Raw genomic sequence first — 21790 nt, forward strand, 5'->3', positions numbered from 1 at the left:
CACACCTGTGAAACCACTACCACAATCACTGTTGAAATATCAGTCAGCTCAAAAAATTTCCTCATGCTCCTTGATAATCCCTGCCTCTCACCGGTCATGTCCTCATCCTCCCCCACCTCCCCCTCCTCGCCCGATCCCTAGACAACTACAGGTCTGCTTTTGGTCACTATAGATTAGTTTGTATTTTCTTCAGTTTTCTACACATGGAATTGTATATTATGTCCTCTTTTGTGTCTGCCTTCTTTCTCTCAGAACAATTATTTTGAGGTTAATATAGTTTTTGAGTATATTTATTCTTTTTTTTTTTTTTAACCCAGTTGTATTTGATTGTATGAATATATCACAGGTTTTGTTTTTGTTTTTGTTTTTTTAATCTATTTACCCATCGATAGGCATTTGGGTCGTTTCTGGGTTTTGGATATTACAAATAAAGCTGACATGGACATTTGTGTACAAGTTGTTATACAGATGTGTACTTTTATTTCTGTAAGTATGAGTGAGGTAATTGAGTATAGGGTAATTGTGTGTTTAAATTTATAAGAAATCATCAGCATCCAGAGTGGTTGTACCAGTAGTGTATCCCAGTGCCAGTAACTCCACCTCCTTGCCAACACTCGATATAGTCAGTCTTTTTAATTTTAGCCATTCTATTCTATATAGTGGTATTTGTGATTTGAACTAATTATGTTGAATTGAGTATCTCTTCCAGTGCTTATTTACCATGGTTGTATCTTCTGTGGTGAAGTGTTTATTCACATATTTTGCCCTTTATCTTGTCTATTGGGTTGCTTATTTTTTTGTTGTTGTTATTGTGTTTTGAGTTCTTTATAAATTCTGGATACAATTCCTTATCAGATATGCAATTTGCAACTATTTTATCTCAGTCTGTGTCTTGTCTTTTATTTTTTAATAGTGTCTTCTGAGGACAGAAGTCCTTCATATTGATATAGCCAAATTGGTCAAAATTTTCTTTTCATGGATATAATTTTGGCATTTGGCTCTGCCCCTGTGGACTACTTTTCATTTTTTCAAGCATAGTAACTTACAGTTGAAGTGTCTTATAGATTTTATCTGAATACTTCTGAATATTCATAGTACAGGTGTTAGGTAGTACTTCTATTCAGTTTGCTGCTACAACTGAGAGTGTGGTGACTAATAAATATATGTTTGAAAATTTTATTAGTTTATAATTAACAGGAATTTCAACTCTGCCTTCTTCTTGGTCCAGTGGAATCTTTGTAATCTATGGTCTACCATTTCTATTTGCATAACAAAACTAGTTTTATGTTATTTATAATGTTTCTGTTAAAGTAAGTAAAGATAATTTGGGTCAATGAATAAAAATTCAAAAGCATAATTTTTGGGGTAACTAATCACCTGTGTAATTAGTGCTTTAATTAGTGCTTCAATTAATAATAATACAATTAGGGTGTAAGTAAACTGAATTTGATTTGCAGGAGCTATCCAGACACTTAAAACATGTCTATTATTTTAATAGCCATTTTCTATTTGCATGTTTAATATCTGATTTCTTTTTTTTTCTTTTATTTTTAGATCACAAAATTTGTCCAGGATAGACATAGAGCTAGAAGAAACAGACTTCGTAAAGATCAACTTAAGAAACTCCCCGTGCATAAATTCAAGAAAGGTAAGTGGATATTTTTATTTTCTAAATAATCACCGTTAGTTTATTTAAGAATACATTCTGACCTTACTCTAGAACTACCTTCTGTGTCTTTGCAATACCCTGTGCCTAATATTCCGTTAACAGTGAGCAGATGTGGGAGGTGGTCTTTTGCTGTGGGGTACTCTGGTGAAGGCAAGACGGGGGCAAACGGTCTGCAGAGAATTTATGAACAGTAGTGAAACTTGACCAGAATGCTTCTTCTTGTCATCATGTGCCGGCATTTCTGAACCTAAGTGGATAAAATACTTCTGTGCATTAGGATGGTCTACTCTCCTTGACACTGGGTCCACTCTCTCTCCTACCGTATACCACCCACTGTATTAACATTGCATTAACTAAACACATAGTTAATACTGTTGCATTAACTAAACACACATGTAGCTATTATATGTCAATGTATTTTAAATATATTGTTTGATTTGATTTTCATATTCCTGTGAACTGGGTACTTTAATGGGCATTATGGTTGAGGAAACAGAGGGTCAGAGAGGCAAAAAACTTTAATGCCACACAACCAGTACTGACAGAGCTGGGGAGGGGTGTGTGTCTAATAATCTAGCCAATGTAATTTCTACTGCTTATGCTTTAGTGAGCTTTTAGTGCAGGTACATGCTTGTTAAATCCTTTTGGCTAGTAGTCCCCAGACTCTTCAATTCTATATACCAGTAAAAGTGTTCTGTTTTTTAATTCAGCAGAGAAGATGCATAGAGAGGAGAAACGGTGAAGGCATTAAAATTGAGTTCTGCCAAAATTTTATTTTCCAAGTAATAAAGTGTTTTTAAAACCTTCCGTTTATAATAACCATTATTTTATGAAAAATATAAAATTTAATTAAAAAAGGAAAAACCACATGTTAAGAGGAATAAATAAGAGACATTTATAAAAATGTACTGCACTGTCATCATTCAGTGTGGATTAAAGTAGAAGTTATTCATAGGCCAGAAGTAGTTTGAGGACTGGCTTTGGGGATCACTTTTTTTAAGCTCCATTTTGTGCTTATTCGTGTGTTTCCTAAACCCAGAAAAAAAGTTTAAAAAGTTGATACTGTCCTGGGCATGCATAGTTTGTTTTTCATCAGAATAAGAGGAGTATAGGATTTTAAGCAGAGGAAAGGTAATATGTCAGTTAAATATTAAAAGGGTCTTTCTGCTGCTATGTTAAGAACAGGGTATAGAGGGATAAGGGTTATATGCAGAGAGACCAGATAAAAGGCCATTACAGTAATCCAAGTGAGATATGAATGTGGGTTGGATTAAGAGGTAGCAGTGGAAGAGGTAAAGAAATCTTAAATTCTGGATATATCTGGAAGATGGAATACACTGGATTTATTAGTGGACTAGATGTGGGGAGAAAAACCATGGATGATGCCAGATTTTTGGTGTCAGCAACAGGAAGAATGGCATTGCCCTAAACAGAAATAAGGATGGTTAATGAATGGTGGAGCAAGTTCTGAGTGAAAATTGAGGAAATTCGTTTTGGATATATGGAATTTCGGATGTCTAGTAGATGTTATAAATGAGTCTGGAGTTTGAGAGGGATCTGAACTGTAAGTATTGTATAAAGATGTATTTAAATCATGAGTCTGGGTGACAGTACTAAGAGAATAAGTATAGGTGGACAGAAGAATACCAAAGACATACTGGGGCATTCCAACATTAAGTAAGAAAGAAGAGGAATAGGCAGTAGAGACAGAACAGGAGTGAACAGTTATGTCAGGGGGACATCAGAAGAGAGTGGTTTACTGGAAACTGAAGATATGCAAGTCCATCAAAGAGCAAGGAGTGATAACCTGTGTCAAATACTCCTGATAGGTAAGTAAGATGAGAGCCGACAGCTGACCTTTAGAAGTTATTGATTATCTTTGGTGAGCAGTTTTGACAGGCCAAAAAACCGGTTGTGATGGGTTTAGGAGAGAATGGAAGGAAAAGGATCAGAGACAGTAACTACAGACAATTTTTTCAAGAAATTTAACTACAAACAGAAGCAAGGAAATGGGGTAGCAGCTAGCTGGTGGAGAAGTCAGGTTAAGAAATAGCACATTTGCTGAAGGAAATTGATGATAACAGGTGACAGATGGGAGAACTGCTGTAATACCGTCTTTGAGAAGGCAAGGAGGAATGGGCTCTGGTGCACAAGTAGGTGGACTGGCCTTACATGGTAACATGGAGAGTTGAGCTAAGGGAAGATAGAAATATGGGGGTGCAAAATCCTGGGACATGGGTATGTATGGTGGTAAGTCTGGAAGTTTTCTTCCATTTTCAGTCATCGACTGTAGATGATGATGGGAGAGGAGATACTGGAGGTTTAAAGCAGAAAGGTATGAAATATTCTGGGAGAGTAAGTGGGCAGATGGACCAGGGCAATGAACTATGATTGCCTGGCAGCCTGAACCTCACTTTAAGGTTCATTCTTATGAACCAGTCAACATAATGGTGTTTTTCTCATTTATTTATTTTGAGAGAGAGAGTGCAAGTGGCTGAAGGGTCAAGAGATGGGGAGAATCTCAAGCAGGCTCTGCATTGTCAGCACAGAGCTCCACATGGGGCTCGAACTCATGAAACCATGACCTGAGCCAAAATCAAGAGTCGGACTCTTAACCAACAGAACCACCCAGGCACCCCTGGAGTGGTGTTTATCCTTACCATCCTGTTTGGTTTTTTTTGTTTTTTTGTTTTTTTTTAGTGTGAAGTATAACACGCAAGAAATAGAACATAATTAGCACCTCAGAAACGACTGTGTACCCTTCTAGATTATAATCCTTTCCTTCTCATTGGAAGATCATCCATTATGATAATCATTTCGTTGTCTTTGTATTAAGTTTTACCACCTATGTATTCATTCCAAAACAATATGATTGAATTTTTCCTGTTTTTGAATTGCATTTTTTTTAAGTTTTTATTTTAATCACTTGGTGCTCATCACAACAAGTGCACTTCTTACTTCTTAATCCCCATCACCTCACCCCCTCCTCTGGTAACCATCAGTCTGTTCTCTATGGTTAAGAGTCTGTTGCTTGGTTTGTCTTTCTGTCTCTCTCTCTCCCTGCCTCTCTCTCTCTCTCTCTCTCTCTCTCTCTCTCTCTCTCTCTCTCTCTGCCTCTGTCTCTCTCTTTGTTTGTTTCATAAATTCCACACGTGTGAAATCATATGGTATTTATATGTTATTTGTTTTTCTCTGGCCAATCATATGGTATTCATCTTTCCTGGCTAACTTATATTGCTTAGCATTATACTCCATCCATGTCATTGCAAATGGCAAGGTTTCATTCTCTTTTATGGTTGAATAGTGTTCAATTGTATGTACATGCCACCTCTTCTTTATCCACTCATCAGTTGATACATGAGCTGCTTCCATATCTTGGCTATTGTAAATAATGCTGCTGTAAACACAGGGTGCATGTATCCCTTTGAATTCGTGTTTTTGTACTCTTTGGAGAAATACCCAGTAGTGTCATTGCTGGATCATGTCATAGTTCTATTTTTAACTTTTTGAGGAACGTCCGCACTATTGTCCAGAGTGACTGCACCAGTTTACATTCCCACCAACAGTGTAAGAGTGTTCCTTTTTCTCCACATCCTCATCAACACCTGTTGTTTCTTGTGTTTTTGATTTTAGCTATTCTTACAGGTGTGACGTGTTATCTCCTTGTTGTTTTGATTTGCATTTCTCTAATGTTGAGTGATGATGAGCATCTGTTCATGTGTCTGTTGGCCATCTGTGTGTCTTTTTTAGAAAAATGCCTGTTCATGTCTCCTGCCCATTTTTAAACATTTTTTTTAAATGTGTATTTTTGAGAGAGAGAGGGAGAGAGAGAGAGAGAGAGAGAGAGAGAGAGAGAGAGCGAGCACGAGTTGGGGAGGAGCAGAGGGAAAAGGAAACAGAATCCAAAGCAGCTCCAGGGTTTAAGCTGTCAGCACAGACCCTGATGTGGGGCTCGTACTCATGGACTGAGAGATCATGACCTGACCCAAAGTCAGATGCTTAACTGACTGAGCCACTCAGGTGCCCCTGCCCATTTTTAACTGGATTATTTGTTTTTTTGGACGTTGAGGATTTGTTGTTGTTGTTGTTTGTTTTAGCAGGAATTGAGTTTTATAAGTTCTTTATATATTTTGGGTATTAACCCTTTATGAGGGTTAATTTGCAAATATTTTCTTCCATTCACTAGGTTGCCTTTTAGTTTTGTTGTTTCCTTTGCTGTTGTGCAGAAGCTTTTTTATTTTGATGTAGTCCCAACAGTTTATTTTTGCTTTTGTTTCCCTTGCCTCAGGAGACCTATCTAGAAAAACGTTTCTATAGCCGATGTCAGAGAAATTACTGTCTGTGCTCTCTTCTGGGATTTTTATGGTTTCAGGTCTTACATTTAGGTCCTTAATCCATTTTGAGTTTATTTTTGTATATGGTGTAAGAAAGTGGTCCACTTTCATTCTTTTGCATATAGCTGTCCAGTTTTTCCAGCATAATTTGTTGAAGAGACTTTTTCTCATTGCATAGTTTTGCTTTCTTTGTCAAAGATTAATTGACCATATAACCATGGTTTTATTTCTGGGTTTCTTTCTATTCCAGTCTGTTGATCTGTGTGTCTATTTTTGTGCCAGTACTGCACTGTTTTGATTACTACAGCTTTGTATTATATCTTGAAATTTGGGATTGTGATATCTCCATGTTTGTTCTTCTTTTTCAAGACTGCTTGGCTATTTGGGGTCTTTTGTGGTTCCATACCAATTTTAGGATTGTTCAAGTTCTATGAAAAGTGCTGTTGGTATTTTGATAGGGATTGCATTAAATCTATAGATTGCTTTGAGTAGTATGGACATTTTAACGATATTTATTCTTCCAATCCATAAGCATAGAATATCTTTCCGTTGCTTTGTGCCATCGTCTATTTCTTTCATAAGCTTTTTATAGTTTTCAGAGTATAGTCTTTCGCCTCCTTGATTAAGTTTATTCCCAGGTATTTTATTTTTGGTACAATTGTAAAAGGGATTATATTTTTAATTTCTCTTTCTGCTGCTTCATTATTAGTGTATAGAAATGCAACAGATTTCTGTATAGTGATTTTGTATATTGCAAACTTACTGAATTCATTTATCAATTCTAGATTTTGGTGGCGTCCTCAAGGCTTTCTGTATAATAGAATCTTGTCATCTGAAAATAGTGAAAGTTTTACTTCTTCTTTACCAATTTGGATGCCTTTTAGTTCTTTTTGTTGTCTGATTGCTATGGCTAGGACTTCTAGTACTATGCTATATAAAAGTGGTGAGAATGGACATCCTTGTTCTGTTCTTGACCAAGTATGATGTTAGCTGTTGGTTTTTCATATATGGCCTTTATTATGTTGATGTATGTTCCCTTTAAACCTACTTTATTGAGGGTTTTTATCATGAATGAATGTTGTATTTTGCCAAATGTTTTTTCTGTACCTACTGAAATGATTTTATGGTTTTTATCCTTTTATTGATGTTATATATCAAGTTGATTGGTTTGTGAATATTAAACCAGCCTCACATCCCAGGAGTAAATCCCACTTGATCTTGGTGATTTTTTTTTAAGTGTATAGTTGGATTTGGTTTGCTAATATTTTTGTTGAGGATTTTTACATCTATGTGCATCAGAAATACTGGCCTGTAGCTTTCTATTTTGTGGTGTCTTAATCTGGTTTTGGTATCAGGTTAATGCTGGCCTCATAGAATGAATTTGGAAGCCTTTCTTCCTCTTCTATTTTTTAGAATAGTTTGACAAGAATAGATATTAACTCTCCTGTAAAATGTTTGATAGTATTTACTTGTGAAGCCATCTGGTCCTGGACTTTTGCTTGTTGGGAGTTTTTTGATGAGTGATTCAATTGCATTGCTCGCAATCACTCTGTTCAAATTTTCTATTTCTTCCTAATTCAGTTTTGGAAGGTTGTATGTCTAGGAATTTATCCATTTCTTCCAGGTTGTCCAATTTTCAGGCAGTTTTTCATAATATTCTCTCATAATCCTTTGGATTTCTGTAGTATCAAATGTTATTTCTCCTCTATCATTTCTGATTTTGTTTCAGTTATCTCTCTCTCATGAGTCTGGCTAAACGGGTATCAATTTTGTTAATCTTTTCGAAGAACCAGCTCCTGGTTTCATTGATCTGTTCTATTGGTTTTTTTAGTTTCTATTTTATTTCTGCTCTAATCTTTATTATTTCTTCCCTTTGTTCTTTTTCTAGCTCCTTTAGGTGTAAGGTTAGGTTATTTGAGATGTTTGCATGCTTCTTGAGTTAGGCCTATGTTGCTATAAACTTACTCTTATAAAAGCTTTGCTGTATCCCAAAGATTTTGGAACACTGTGTTTTCATTTTCATTTGTTGCTATGTATTTTTTTTTTTTTTAATTTCCTCTTTGATTCTTGGTTGACCCATCCATTGTTTAGTTAAATGTTATTTATCTTCCATGTATTGGTGCTCTTTCCAGATTATTTTCTTGTGGTTACTTTCTAGTTTTACACTGCTGTGGTCAGAAAAGATGCAAGGTATGACTTCAGTCTTTTTTAATTTGTTGAAATTTGGTTTTTGGCCTAATATGTGATCTCTTCTGGAGAATTTTCCATATGCACTTGAAAAGAATGTGTATTCTGATGTTTTAGGATGGATTTTCTGAATATACCTGTTAGATACATCTGGTCCAATATATCATTCAGAGCCACTGTTTCCTTATTTATTTTCTGTTTGGATGATCTATTCATTCATGTAAGTGAGGTGTAAAGTCACCTACTATTACAGTATTACAATCGATTAGTTCCTTCATGTTTGTTACTGGCTGCTTTATGTATTTGGGTGCTTCCATGTTGGATGCATAACTATTTACAATTGTTGTATCTTCTTGTCGGATTGTATTCTTTATATACAGTGACTTTGTCTCTTATTACACTCTTTGTTTTAAAATTTATTTTGTCTACCTTGGCTTTTTTTTTTCACTTCCATTTGCATTTTAAATGCTTTTCCATCCTTTCACTTTCAAGTTGCATGTGTCTTTAGGTCTGAAGTCTCTTGTATGCAACATGTGGATGGGTCTTGTTTTTTTTTTTTTTTTTTTTAAGATTTATTATTTTTTTAATTTTATTTTTTATTTTTTTAAAATTTACATCCAGGGGCGCCTGGGTGGCGCAGTCGGTTAGGCGTCCGACTTCAGCCAGGTCACGATCTCGCGGTCTGTGAGTTCGAGCCCCGCGTCGGGCTCTGGGCTGATGGCTCAGAGCCTGGAACCTGTTCCCGATTCTGTATCTCCCTCTCTCTCTGCCCCTCCCCCGTTCATGCTCTGTCTCTCTCTGTCCCAAAAATAAATAAACGTTGGAAAAAAAAAAAATTAAAAAAAAAAAAAATTTACATCCAAATTAGTTAGCATGCAGTGCAACAATGATTTCAGGAGTAGATTCCTTAGTGCCCCTTACCCATTTAGCCCATCCCCCCTCCCACAACCCCTCCTGTAACCCTCAGTTTGTTTTCCATATTTATGAGTCTCTTCTGTTTTGTCCCCCTCCCTGTTTTTATATTATTTTTGCTTCCCTTCCCTTATGTTCATCTGTTTTGTCTCTTAAAGTCCTCATATGAGTGAAGTCATATGATTTTGTCTTTCTCTAATTTCGGTTAGCATAATACCCTCCAGTTCCATCCACGTACTTGCAAATGGCAAGATTTCATTCTTTTTGATTGCCAAGTAATATTCCATTGTGTGTGTGTGCGTGTGTACGTGTATGTGTGTATATATATATTCTATATATATTCTATACACACACACACACACACGCACACACGCACACACACATACACATCTTCTTTCTCCATTCATCCATTGATGGACATTTGGGCTCTTTCCATACTTTGGCTATTGTTGATAGTGCTGCTATAAACATGGGGGTGCATGTGTCCCTTCAAAACAGTACACCTGTATCCTGTGGATAAATGCCTAGTAGTGCAATTGCTGGGTCGTAGGGTAGTTCTAAGTTTTAGTTTTTTGAGAAACTTCCATACTGTTTTCCAGAGTGGCCACAACAGCTTGCATTCCCAGGGTCTTGCTTTTTATCCATTCCGTCACCCTGTGTCTTTTGATTGGAGCATTTAGTCTATTTACATTCAAAGTAATTATTGATAGGTATGTACATATTGCCATTTAGTTAACCGTTTTATGGTTGTTTTTATAGTTCTTCTGTTCCTTGTTCTCTTCTCTCATGGTTTGCTGGTCTTCTTTAGTTATATACTTGGATTCCTTTCTTTATTTTTTGCATATCTGTTCCTGGTTTTGATTTGTCATTCCCATTAGGTTTGTATATAACATCTTTTGCATATAGCAGTCTATATTAAGTTGATGGTTGCTTAAATTTGAGCCCATTCTTTACTCCTCCTTTCACCTTTTAGTTATGTGTGTCAAACTTTATATCCTTTTATTTTATGAATCTCTTGACTAATTTTATAGAAATACTTAATTTTATTGCTTTTATGTTTCCTACTTTTTTTACTCCTCCTTATGGACTTTCCTTTCCACTCAAAGAGTCCCCTTTAACTTTTCTTGTAGGGCTAGTTTAGTGGTGATGAATTCCTTTAACTTCTGTTTATCTGAGAAACTCTTTATCTCTCCTTCTATTCTGAATAATAGCTTTGCTATATAAAGTATATACAGCTTTGCTGTATAGAGTATTCTTGGCTGCAGGTTTTTTTTTTTTTTTTTTTTTTTTTTTTTTCCAGCACTCTGAATATATCATGCTACTCCCTTCTGGCCTACAAAGTTTCTGCTGAAATATCATTTGATAGGCTTATTGAGTTTCCCTTGTATGTAATTGTTTTCTCTTGCTGCTTTTAAAATTCTCTTTATCACTACTTTTTGCCATTTTTTTTAATGTTTATTTATTTTTGAGAGAGAGACAGTGTGTGAGCAGGGGAGGGGCAGAAAGAGAGGGAGACACAGAATCTGAAGCAGGCTCCAGGCTCCGAGCTGTCAGCACAGAGCCTGACACGGGGCTCGAACTCACAAACCAGAAGATCATGACCTGAGCTAAAGTTGGACACTTAACCAATTGAGCCACTCAGGTGCTCCTGCCATTTTTTAATTACTGTGTGTCTTGGTGTGGACCACCTTAGGTTGATTTTATAGGGCGGTTCTTTGATTCTTGGATCTGGATTTCTGTTTCCTTCCCCATATTTGGAAAGTTTTTAGCTATTATTTCTTCAAATAGGTTTTCTTCCCCCTTTTCTCTCTTTTTTCCTGTAGGATCCCTATAATGCAGATGTTATTACACTTGATGGTGTCACTGAGTTCGCTAAGTCTGTTTTCAGTTTTTGTTATTATTTTGTGTCTCTCCTCTTCAGCCTGATCACTTTCCATTACTCTGTCCTCCAGGTCACTGATCCATTCTTCTGCTTCCTCTAGTCTACTGTTTATTCCTTGTAGTATATTTTTAATTTCAGTTATTGAATTCTTCACCTGTGGTTGGTTCTTTTTAAATTTTTTCTATGTCTTTGTTAAGCATCTCACTGAGGTCCTTCACTTTTTTCTCAAGTCCAGTGAGTATCATTAGGACCATTACTTTAAGTTCTTTGTCAGGCATATTAATTATCTGTTTTGGTTAGGTCTCTTGCTATGACTTTGTCCTGTTCTTTCATTTGAGACACATTCCTATGCCTCTTCGCTTTGTTTAACTGTGTCTGTTCCTATGTGTTAGGAAAGTCAGCTGTCTCCTGCTCTTGAAAGTAGTGGCTGTATGAAGAAGAGGTCCTGTAATGTCCTGCAGTGCAGTGTCCCCTGTTCATCAGAACTTGGTGCTTCAGGGGTGTCTCCCATGTGTGTTGTGTTTGCCCTACTATTGTGGCTGAGTTGCTTTTACTTTCAGGCCCAACATCTGCAATGGCTCTCTTTGCCCATTGTGGGCATGGTTTGGTCCCTATGTTGTTAGTGGGACAGTCTGAGGCCACCTTGGGCTTGAGTTGAGTCAGACCAGGCATTTTCTAGAGATGTAATAGCATATAACTGCAGGGCACTTTCCCTGTATTGTCCCTTGAGAAGCTTTTATTGGTGGGAGGGGCCTGCAGTCAGACCAGATATCAGCCCTCAGCCCACTGCTGGGGTGCAGTTGGAATGGTGTGTATGGTTATCTTTCCTTCTCCCTGGGGCAGGAGTCACTTTGGAGGGGTGCTGGACCCTGTTGGGCCAGGCTTGCAGCACTACTATGGATGGGCTCCAGGCAAGGGCATATTGGAGGAGGCAGGTCTGTAGGAGAATGCAAGGGTGGGACACACTGTTAGCAAATTAGGTAGGAAATGTTGCTGCTTTGCTGGTTCCTGCAGGTGTGTCCATGTGTCTAGGCTGGGGGGTGGGGGAAGAAAATGGGGCCTGCCAGCTCCTTTGCTCCTGGAGAAGTTTTGCCTCCAACACACATTCTGAGATTATTAACCATATCCCCTTCCTGTATACCCCAAGCTTTTTTTCCCCCCCAAACTAATGCTTCTATGCTGTATCTCCGTGGGGCTGTTCGTTGTGCTGTCTCTTTAAGGGTGGGGATTCTGTTTCCTCTCACCCACCTGGGTCTCCCAGAGCTGAGCCTGCTGATTTTTAAAGTTCCTGATGTTAAGCCCAGCTGGTTGTAAGAAGTCATAAAATTATGCCCCTTTGGTTTTCATGCAGGTTTCCCCATGCCACAAGTGATTGGTGTGAGGGTCTGGTCCTCTCCCCTTTCTGTACCTGTGGTTTCCCTCCCTCCCCTAGACAGTCCCAATGAGCTCTTGACAATGTCTCAACCCTTCTTGCTCTCTGCAGAGTGGCCTTGTCTCTACATTGAGTTGTGGAGAGTCTGTTCTGCCAGTCTTTGGGTCCTTTGCTGGGTTATTTACACTGATGTACATGTTATCTAGTTGTATCCATGGGATGAGGTGAGCTTAGGGTCCTCCTATTCTGTGATCTTCCTCCCAGGTTCCAGAACCTCATTCCTTTTAGTGCCTGAGGAATATTTTATTGTGTGTTTCTACCATGTTTTGTTTATCTAGTCATCTGCTAGTGGATACATGGGTTGCTTCCACCTTTTGGCTCTTATGAATAATGCTGCAATGAAAAACTGTTGTAAAAGTATATGTTTGAGTTCTTGAATTCAGTTCTCTTGAGTACATACTGAAGTGTGGTATTGCCACGTCATTTGGTAATCACTGTTTAACTTTCTGAGGAACCACCCATACTGTCTTCTACAGCCACTGCACCACTTTACATCCTGAGCATCCGTGCAGAAGGTTCTTTTTTTTTTTTTTTTTTTTTTTATTTTCAACGTTTATTTTTGGGACAGAGAGAGACAGAGCATGAATGGGGGAGGGGCAGAGAGAGAAGGAGAGGGGCAGAGAGAGAAGGAGACACAGAATTGGAAACAGGCTCCAGGCTCCGAGCCATCAGCCCAGAGCCCGACGCGGGGCTCGAACTCACGGGCCGCGAGATCGTGACCTGGCTGAAGTCGGACGCTTAACCGACTGCGCCACCCAGGCGCCCCGTGCAGAAGGTTCTTATTTCTCCATATCCTTGTCAATGTTCTTTGAAACACAAAGTTTTTAATTATGATGTCCCAATGTCTCTATTCTTTTTTTGTTCGTGCTTTTATTGTCATAATTAAAAATATACAGCCAAATCCATGGTATGAAGATTTTCTTGCATGTTCTAAGAGTTTTATGATTTTAGCTCACACTAGGTCTTTGATCAGTTTTAAGTTACTTTTTATATATAATGTGAGGCTCCAAGTTTATTTACATATATATGTGTATATACATGCACATACATACATAGAGCATTAAAAGGCAATAGTTTGAACCATTTGTTGAGGAGATTCGTTTTTCCTCATTGAATGGTCTTTCACCCTTGTCAAAAATCTTGGCCATACATGTGTGGGTTTATTTCTAGACACTCAAGTCTCTTTCATTGTTCTGCTTGTCTGTCCTTAAGCATACTGCACTGTTTTGATTACTTTAGATTTGCAGTGTATTTTGAACTGGGAAGTGTGACTTCTCCAACTTTTTTAGAGTGTTTTAGATATTCAGGATCCCTTGCAATTACATTTGGAGGACCACATTTTCCATATCTACAAAAAAGGATATTGGAATTTTGATAAGGATTGTGTTGAATTTATAAATTGCTTAGGGTATTATTGCCATCTTAATATTAAGCCTTCCAATTGATGAACATGGAACATCTTTCCATTTTATTTAGGTTGTCTTTAATTTCTTTCACCACTATCTTATAATTCTTAGTGTACAAGTGTTCCACTTTGTTAATTTTTTTCCTAGGTATTTTATTCTTTCAGCTGCTGTTGCAAATGAAATTGATCTCTTAATTTCCTTTTTGGATTGTTCACTGCTGGTGTATAGAAACCCAACTGATTTTTATATAATCTTGTAACCTCCAACTTTGCTGAATTTATACCTCTAGTAGTTTTCTTATGGATTCTTTAGGATTTTCTATATATAGGACTATGTCTTCTGTAAATACAGTTTTCAATGTGGGTTCCTTTGCCTTCTTGTAGTAATGCTCTATGATAATGTTGAATAGCAGTGGTGAAAATATGCATCCTTGTCTGTTCCTCTTCTGAGAAGGAAGATTTGACCTTTCACTATTGAGAATGGTGTTAGCTGTGTGATTTTCAAAAATGCCATTTATCATGTTGAGAAGGTTCTCTTTCATCAACATTCATTTTTTTGACATGTCCAGTTGTTTTGGCACCATTTGTTAAAAAGACTGTCCTTTCTCCCTTGCACTGTTGTCAGAGTAGTTGACTATATTTGTCTGTTTCTGAATTGTGTAGTCTGTCCCATTTATCTATATTCTTGCACCAATTCCATACTGTATTGATTGTTGTAGCCTTATAGTAGTATCAGTTGTTCAACTTTCTTCTGGATTATTGGTTTGGCTCTTCTCGCCTTATGCCTTTCCATATAAACTTCTGTATCAGTTTGTCAGTACCCAAGAAGGAAAAAAAAATGCTGGGATTGGGGATTGCATTGAATCTGTGGTCCAGTTGGGAATCCCACTTTGGTCATGGTGTATATTTTTTTTAATACACTGTTGGATTCAATTTACTAACATTTTGTTGAGAATTTATCGCCTTTGTTCATGAGAGATGTTAGTAGTTTTCCTTTCTTGTAATGTCTTTGGTTTTTGTATTAGGGCAATGCTGGCTTCATAGAATGACTTAGGAAGTATTCCCTCTGCTTCTGTTTTCTGGAAGATTGTAAAAAATTGGTATCTCTTCTTTAAATGTTTGGTAGAATTCACCCATGCAACCATCTGGGTCTAATGTTTTCTGTTTGGTGTGTTATTAGTTATTGGTTCATTTTTTTTTTTTTAAACAGATATAAGCTTATTCAGACCATCTATTTCTCCTTATGTGAGTTTTGTTAGGTTTTATCTTTCAAGGAATTGGTCCATTTTATTGCCATCAAATTTGTGGGCACAGATAATGTTCACATTATTCCTGCATTAGCCTTTTATTATACACTGAATCCATAGTGATGACACCTTTTTCATCTCTGATATTAGTAATTTGTGTTTTTCTCTCTCTCTCTTTTTTTTTTAATAAGCTTGGCTAGAGGCTTACTGATATTTTGAAAGAACTACCTTTCTGTTTTATTGATTTTCTCCGTTGATTTCCTATTTGCAATTTCATTGATTTCTACAATAAAATAAAATAGGGCTTTTATTCCTTTTCTTGTGCTTTCTTTGGATTTAATTTGCTCTTCTTGTTCTAGTTTCCTAAGGTGAAAGCTTAGCTTACTGATTTTAGATCTTTCTTTTCCTACACACACACACACACACACACACACACATACACAGTGCTATAAGTCACTCTAAGAATTGCTGTCACTGCATTCCACAAATTTTGATGTTGTATTTATCATTTTCGTTTAGTTAGAAATATTTAAAAATTTCTCTTGAAGTTTCTCCTTTGATGCATGTGTTGTTTAGAAGTGAGTTGTATTCTCCAGGTATTTTGGGATTTTCCAACCCTCTTTCTGATACTGATTTCTAGTTTAATTAAATTGTGGTTTGAGAGCAGACATTGTCTGATTTCTTTTAAATTTCTTTAGGTGCATTTCATGGCTCAGAATATGGTCTGTCTTGGTGAATGTCCCATGTGAGCTTGAAAAGAATGTATAGTCTGTTTCTAATTGGATGAAATATTCTATATGTCAGTTATATCCAGTTGATTGATGATGCTTTAGAGTTCAACTATATCCTTACCAATTTTCTGCTTGCTGGATCTATCCATTGCTATTAGAGAGGTGTTGAAGTCTCCAACTATAATAGTGGATTTATCTATTTCTTCTTGCATTTATATCGGTGTTTGCCTTTAGGTATTTTGTGCTCTGGTTTTAGGCACATACACATTAAGAATTGTTATGTCTTCTTGGAGTATTGAGCCCCTTATCATCATATAATGCCCCTTTTTATCTTTGATAACTTTCCTTGCTCTGAAGCCTGCTGTATCTGAAATTAACATAGTTACTCTGCTGTCTTTTATTAGTGTTATTAGCATGTATCTTCGTCTGTTCAGGCTACTGTGACAAAAAATACCACAGAGTGGGTAAACAACAAACATTTATGTCACATAGTTATGGGGCCTAGGAAGTCCAAGATTGAGATGCCAGCAGATTGGATGTCTGTTGAGAGCCTACTTCCTGATTCGTAGACAACTGTCTTCTCACTGTGTCCTCATATGGCAGGAGGAGCAAGGGAGCCTCTAGGGTCTCTTTTATAAGGTCACTAATACCATTTGTGAGGGCTCCACCCTTATGACTTAATCACATCCCAAAGTTCCAAATTTCCTCACATTGGGTATTAGGCTTCAACATAAGAATTTTAGAGGGACACAAACATTCACCTAAAGTGGCGTGGTATCCCTTTCCCTGTCCTTTATTTTTAATCTGTGCCTTTATTTAAAATGGGTCTCTTATAGATAACATATAGTTGGCTCTCCCCTGTGTTTTGATCTACTCTGAAAATCTTTTAGTTGATGTATTTAGACCATTGACATTTAAAGCGATTGTTGATTTAGTTGTATTAACATCTACCATTTTGTAAGTGTACTTTTTATTATTGTTGCCTTCATTCTTTGTTCCTATTTTTGTCTTCCATTCTTTTTCTGCCTTTAGTGGTTTCAGTTGAGCATTTAAATGATTCTACTTTTTCTCCTACCTTAGTATATTAATTATATTTCTTTATTCTAGTGATTTCCCCACAGTTGCACTATACATTTACAACTAACTTTCAAGTAACAATATACTGGTAGTGAAATACTTTCTAACAAAATATTCCTAATTTCTTCACCCCGCCTTCCATGGCTTATATCATTGCTTTTGTTCATTTCATATATACATACACCTATATAAACATTTAGATAAGCATACATAACTGAATACATTGTCGCTACTATTATTTTGAAGGAACTGTTATCTGTTATATTAAGAATCATAAAAATGAAAGTATTTTACCTTAATTTATTCCTTCTCTAGTACTCCCCCTCTCTTTATGTATATTTGCATTTCTGACCTATATCCTTTTTCTTCTCTCTGTAGAACTTATTTTAACTTCTCTTGCAACATGTTCCTTCGTTTTGTTTGTCTGAGAAAGTATTTTACCTTCACTTTTGTGTGTGTGTTTAAATCTTTTTTTTTCTTAATTTTGGTAAAAAACACCTAACGTTAAATTCATGCTCATAATCATTTTTATTTATTTTTTTTAATTTTTTTTTTCAACATTTATTTATTTTTGGGACAGAGAGAGACAGAGCTTGAACGGGGGAGGGGCAGAGAGAGAGGGAGACACAGAATCGGAAACAGGCTCCAGGCTCTAAGCCATCAGCCCAGAGCCCGACGCGGGGCTCGAACTCCCGGACCGCGAGATCGTGACCTGGCTGAAGTCGGACGCTTAACCGACTGCGCCACCCAGGCGCCCCTCTCATAATCATTTTTAAACACACAGCTCAGCAGTGTTAAACATATTATATTGTTGTATTGTAGATTTCTAGAACTTTTTTTGTTTGAGAGAGAGAGAGAGAGAGAGAGAGAGAGAGAGAGAGAGAAAATGAATCCCAAACAGGATCCATGCTGTCAGCACAGAGCCCGACACAGGCCTCAAACTCATGAACTGTGAGATCATGACCTGAGCTGAAATCAAGAGTCAGATGCTTAACTGACTGAGTCACCCAGTCACCCCTAGTTTTCTAGAACTTTTTAATCTTGTAACACTGAAACTATATTCATTAAGCACTTATTTCACCTTTCCAGTCCTCCCAGTTTTTGGTAATCACTTTTCTCCCTTCTATTTGTATGGTTTTGAATACTGTAGGTACTGCATATGAGTAAAATCATATAATTTTTTGTCCTTCTGTTAACTTACCTATTTTGCTTAATGTGTCCTCTAGGTTTATCCATGTTATAGCACATGACAGAATTCCCTTTTTTTTAAAGCCTGCATAGTATTCCACGGTATGCATATACCTAAAGTTTTCTTTATTCTTGTGTCTGTTGATGGACATTTGGGTTGCTTTCACCTCTTGGTGATTGTGAATAATGCAGTTGTGAACATGGATGTGCAAATAACTTGAGACCTTATTCTAAATTCTTTTGGGTATATATCCAGAGTTGGGATTGCCAGATGATGTAATAATTCTATTCTTAATTTTTTTTTTTTTTTTAGGTAAAATTTAGGTACTGTTTTCTATAATTACTGTGCCATTTTACATTTCCACCAACCATACATACATAAGGGTTCCAACTTTTCCACATTCTTGCTAACATTTATTTTCTGTTCTTTTGATAATAGCCATCCTGATTGGTGTGAAGGGGCTATCTCATGGTTTTGACTTGCATTTCCCTAATGATTAGTTATATCATTTTTTGAGTATCTTTTTATGTGCTGATTAGCCATTTTTATATCATCTTTGGAGACATGTCTATTCAAGTCCTTTACCTAAGTTTTCATTGGGTTATTTGTAGAAGCTCCATATATATATTTTTGGATACTAATTTTTCAGATATAGGATTTGCAATTACTTTCTTCCATTCTGTATGTTGCCTTTTTACTTTGTTGAGTGTTTCTTTTGACACACAAGTTATTTAATTTGATGTAATTTTTTTTTTTCCATTTGTCTATTCTTTCATTGCCTATGCTTTTGGGGTCATATCCAAGAAATCACAGCCAAATCTGGTGTCCTAAAGCTTTTTCCCTATGTTTTCTTCTAAGAGCTTAGGTCTTACTTTTACGTATCTCATCCATTTTGTGTTCATTTTTGTATATAGGTCCAACTTTACTCTTTTGAGATGTGGAAATTTAGTTTTCCCATCACCTTTTATTGAAGAAACTATCCTTTCCTCATTGTATAGACTTGGCACCCTAGCCCAAAATCATGTGACCATACATGCAAGGGCTTATTTCTGGGTGCTTTACTTTTTTCTTTTGGCTTATGTATCTGTCTTTGTCCCAGGACTACACTGTCTTAATTACTTAAAATTACGGTGGCTTTGTACTAAATTTTGAAATCAGAGAATCTGAGGCATTCGACTTTGTTGTTCTTTTTCGAGATTGTTTTAGCTCTTTGATGTCCTTTGGGATTCCATTTGAATTTCAGGACTTTTTTTGCCTTGTATCTGCAAAAAATGTCATTGGGATTTTGAAGGACATTGCATTGAATCTATAGATCACTTTAGGTAGTGTAAATATTTTAAGAATATTAAGTCTTCCAATCCATGAGCACAAGATATCTTCCCATTCATTTGTAACTTCTTTGATTTCTTTTAGAAGTGTTTTGTAGTTTTCAGTGTACAAATCTTTAACCTAGTTGGCTAAACTTATTCCTAAGTATATTTTTTATGCTATAATAAATGGGATTTTCTTAGTTTCCATTTTAGATTGATCATTATTAGTGTATAGGAATGCAACTGACTTTTCATTTTGTATCCTGTAAGTTTGCTGAACATACTTACTTATTCTAACAATTTTTCTTGGAAATACTTACGGCTCTCCACATGTAAGATCAAGTCATCTGCCAATAATTTTTTTTTCTCCTTTCAAATTTGTATTCCTTTTCTTCATTTTTCTTGTGTAATTCCTCTTGGGAGGGAGGAGTGGGCATCCTTGACCTATTCTTGATCTTAAGAGGAAAAGTTTCAGTCTTTCCCCACTGCACATGATGTTAGCTGTGAGTCTTTAATATATGGCTTAATTTATTATGTTGGGGTGATTTTATCCTATTCCCATTTGTTGTATTTTGTTTTTTAATCTTTTGATGTTTATGTTTATTTTTTAAATGTTTATTTGTAAAGTGGGGGAGGGGCAGAGAGAGGAGGAGAGACACAGAATCTGAAGCAGACTCCAGGATCTGAGCTGTCAGCACAGTCTGATGCAGGGCTCGAACTCATGGACTGTGAGATCATGACTTGAGCCAAAGTCGGACGCTTAACTGACTTAGCCACCCAGGCGCCCCTGTTGTGTTTTTGTTTTTAAATCATGGAAGTGTATTGAACTTTCTCAAATTTCCTGTCTGCATTGAGATGATCATGTTTTCTCTCCTTCATTTGTTAGTATGGTGTATTATATTGATTTTTCATATGTTGAACCATCCTTGCTTTCCATGTATTAATTTCACTCAGTTGTAGTGTATGGTCCTTTTAATGTTCTGTTGAATTTGGTTTGAGAATATTTTCTTTAGAGTTTTTGCATCAATATTCTTCAAGAATTTGGTTTGTGATTTTATGTCTTTGGTTTTGGTTCTAGGGTAATGCTGGCCTCGTACAATGAGTTTGGGAATAGTTCCTCCTCTTTGATTCTTTGGAAGAGTTTGAGGATTGGTGTTCTTTAAATGTCTGGTAGAATTTAACAGGCATATAGTTTTGGGCTGTTCTTTGTTGGGAGATTTTGGAATACTGCTTTAATTTCTTCACTAGTTATTGGTCTGTTAAGATTTTTTTTTATTTCTTCATGATTCACTCTTGATAGGTTGTACAATTCTAGGAGTTTATCCATATTTTCTTGGTTATCCACTTTGCTGGCCTATAATTATTCCTAATAGTCTCTTTTAATCTTTTTAATTTTGGGGACTTCAGTTGTAATGTCTCATATTTCATTTATAATTTTAGCCATGAATCTTCTCCCTTTCTTATTCTAACTGATGGTTTGTCCATTGTGTTGCTCTTTTCAGTAAACCAAGTCTTTTGCTGATTTTTCCCCATTTTTTATTCTCTATTTCATTATTTCTGCTCTAATCCTCATTATTTCCTTCCCTCTGCTAACTTTGAGTTTATTCTTCCTTTTCTAGTTCCTTGAGATATTATGTTAGTTTGTTGATTTAAGAACTTCCTTCTTTAAATATAAGTGTTTACTGCTATAAACTTTCCTTAGTACAGCTTTTGCTGTATCCCATAAGTTTTGGTATGCTGTGTCTTCATTTCCATTTGTCTCTAGATATTTTCTAAATTTTCTTTGTGATTTATTCTTGGACTCATTTAAGAGCACATTGCTGAGTTTCTACCTATTTGTGGATTTTCCTGTTTTCTTTCTCTTGATTTCTAGTTTCATTCCTTTGTGTTGGAGAAGATACTCTATTGATTTCAATCTTGTGAAATTTGTTAACATTTATTTTGTGGCCCAACATGTTGTCTACCTTGGAGAATGTTCCAGTTGCTCTTGAGGAGAATGTATATTCCACTGTTACTGGTTGGAGTGTTCTGTACTACAACTGTTTGGTATAATTGGCCTATAGTGTTGTTCACATACTCTGTTTCCTTATTGAACTTGTGTGATGGTTCTGTCCATATCTGAAAGTCAGGTTATTGAAGTTTCTTACTACTATTGTCATGCTTTTTCTTTCTTCCTTTAGTCAGTGTTTGCTTCATATATTTGGTACTCTAATGTTAGGTTGCATATATGTTTGTAACTGCTATGTTTTCCCTCTATTATTGACCCTCTATTATTATATAATGTGAATTGACCCTCTATTATTATATAATGTCTTTGGCTCTTATGACAGTTTTTATCTTAAATTCTGTTTTCTTAGATTTAAGTGTGGCCACTTCTCTCTTGAGGCTCTCATTGGCATAGAATATCTTTTTCGA

The 21790-nt window shown here is 36.4% G+C and overlaps 1 protein-coding gene across 4 annotated transcripts in view; it reads left to right on the top strand.

The window, feature by feature from the left end:
* The window catches only part of RNF13 (ring finger protein 13), a 168448-nt gene that overhangs the window by 124299 nt on the left and 22359 nt on the right, over positions 1 to 21790 (top strand). For all 4 annotated transcript variants that reach the window (XM_047874479.1, XM_047874478.1, XM_047874480.1 and 1 more), the window contains one exon: positions 1555 to 1648. In XM_047874479.1, the coding sequence (XP_047730435.1) occupies positions 1555 to 1648 (94 nt within the window). The remainder of the gene's footprint in view (positions 1 to 1554; positions 1649 to 21790) is intronic.

Source organism: Prionailurus viverrinus, chromosome C2 (assembly GCF_022837055.1).
Source record: "Prionailurus viverrinus isolate Anna chromosome C2, UM_Priviv_1.0, whole genome shotgun sequence".
NCBI lineage: Eukaryota > Metazoa > Chordata > Mammalia > Carnivora > Felidae > Prionailurus > Prionailurus viverrinus.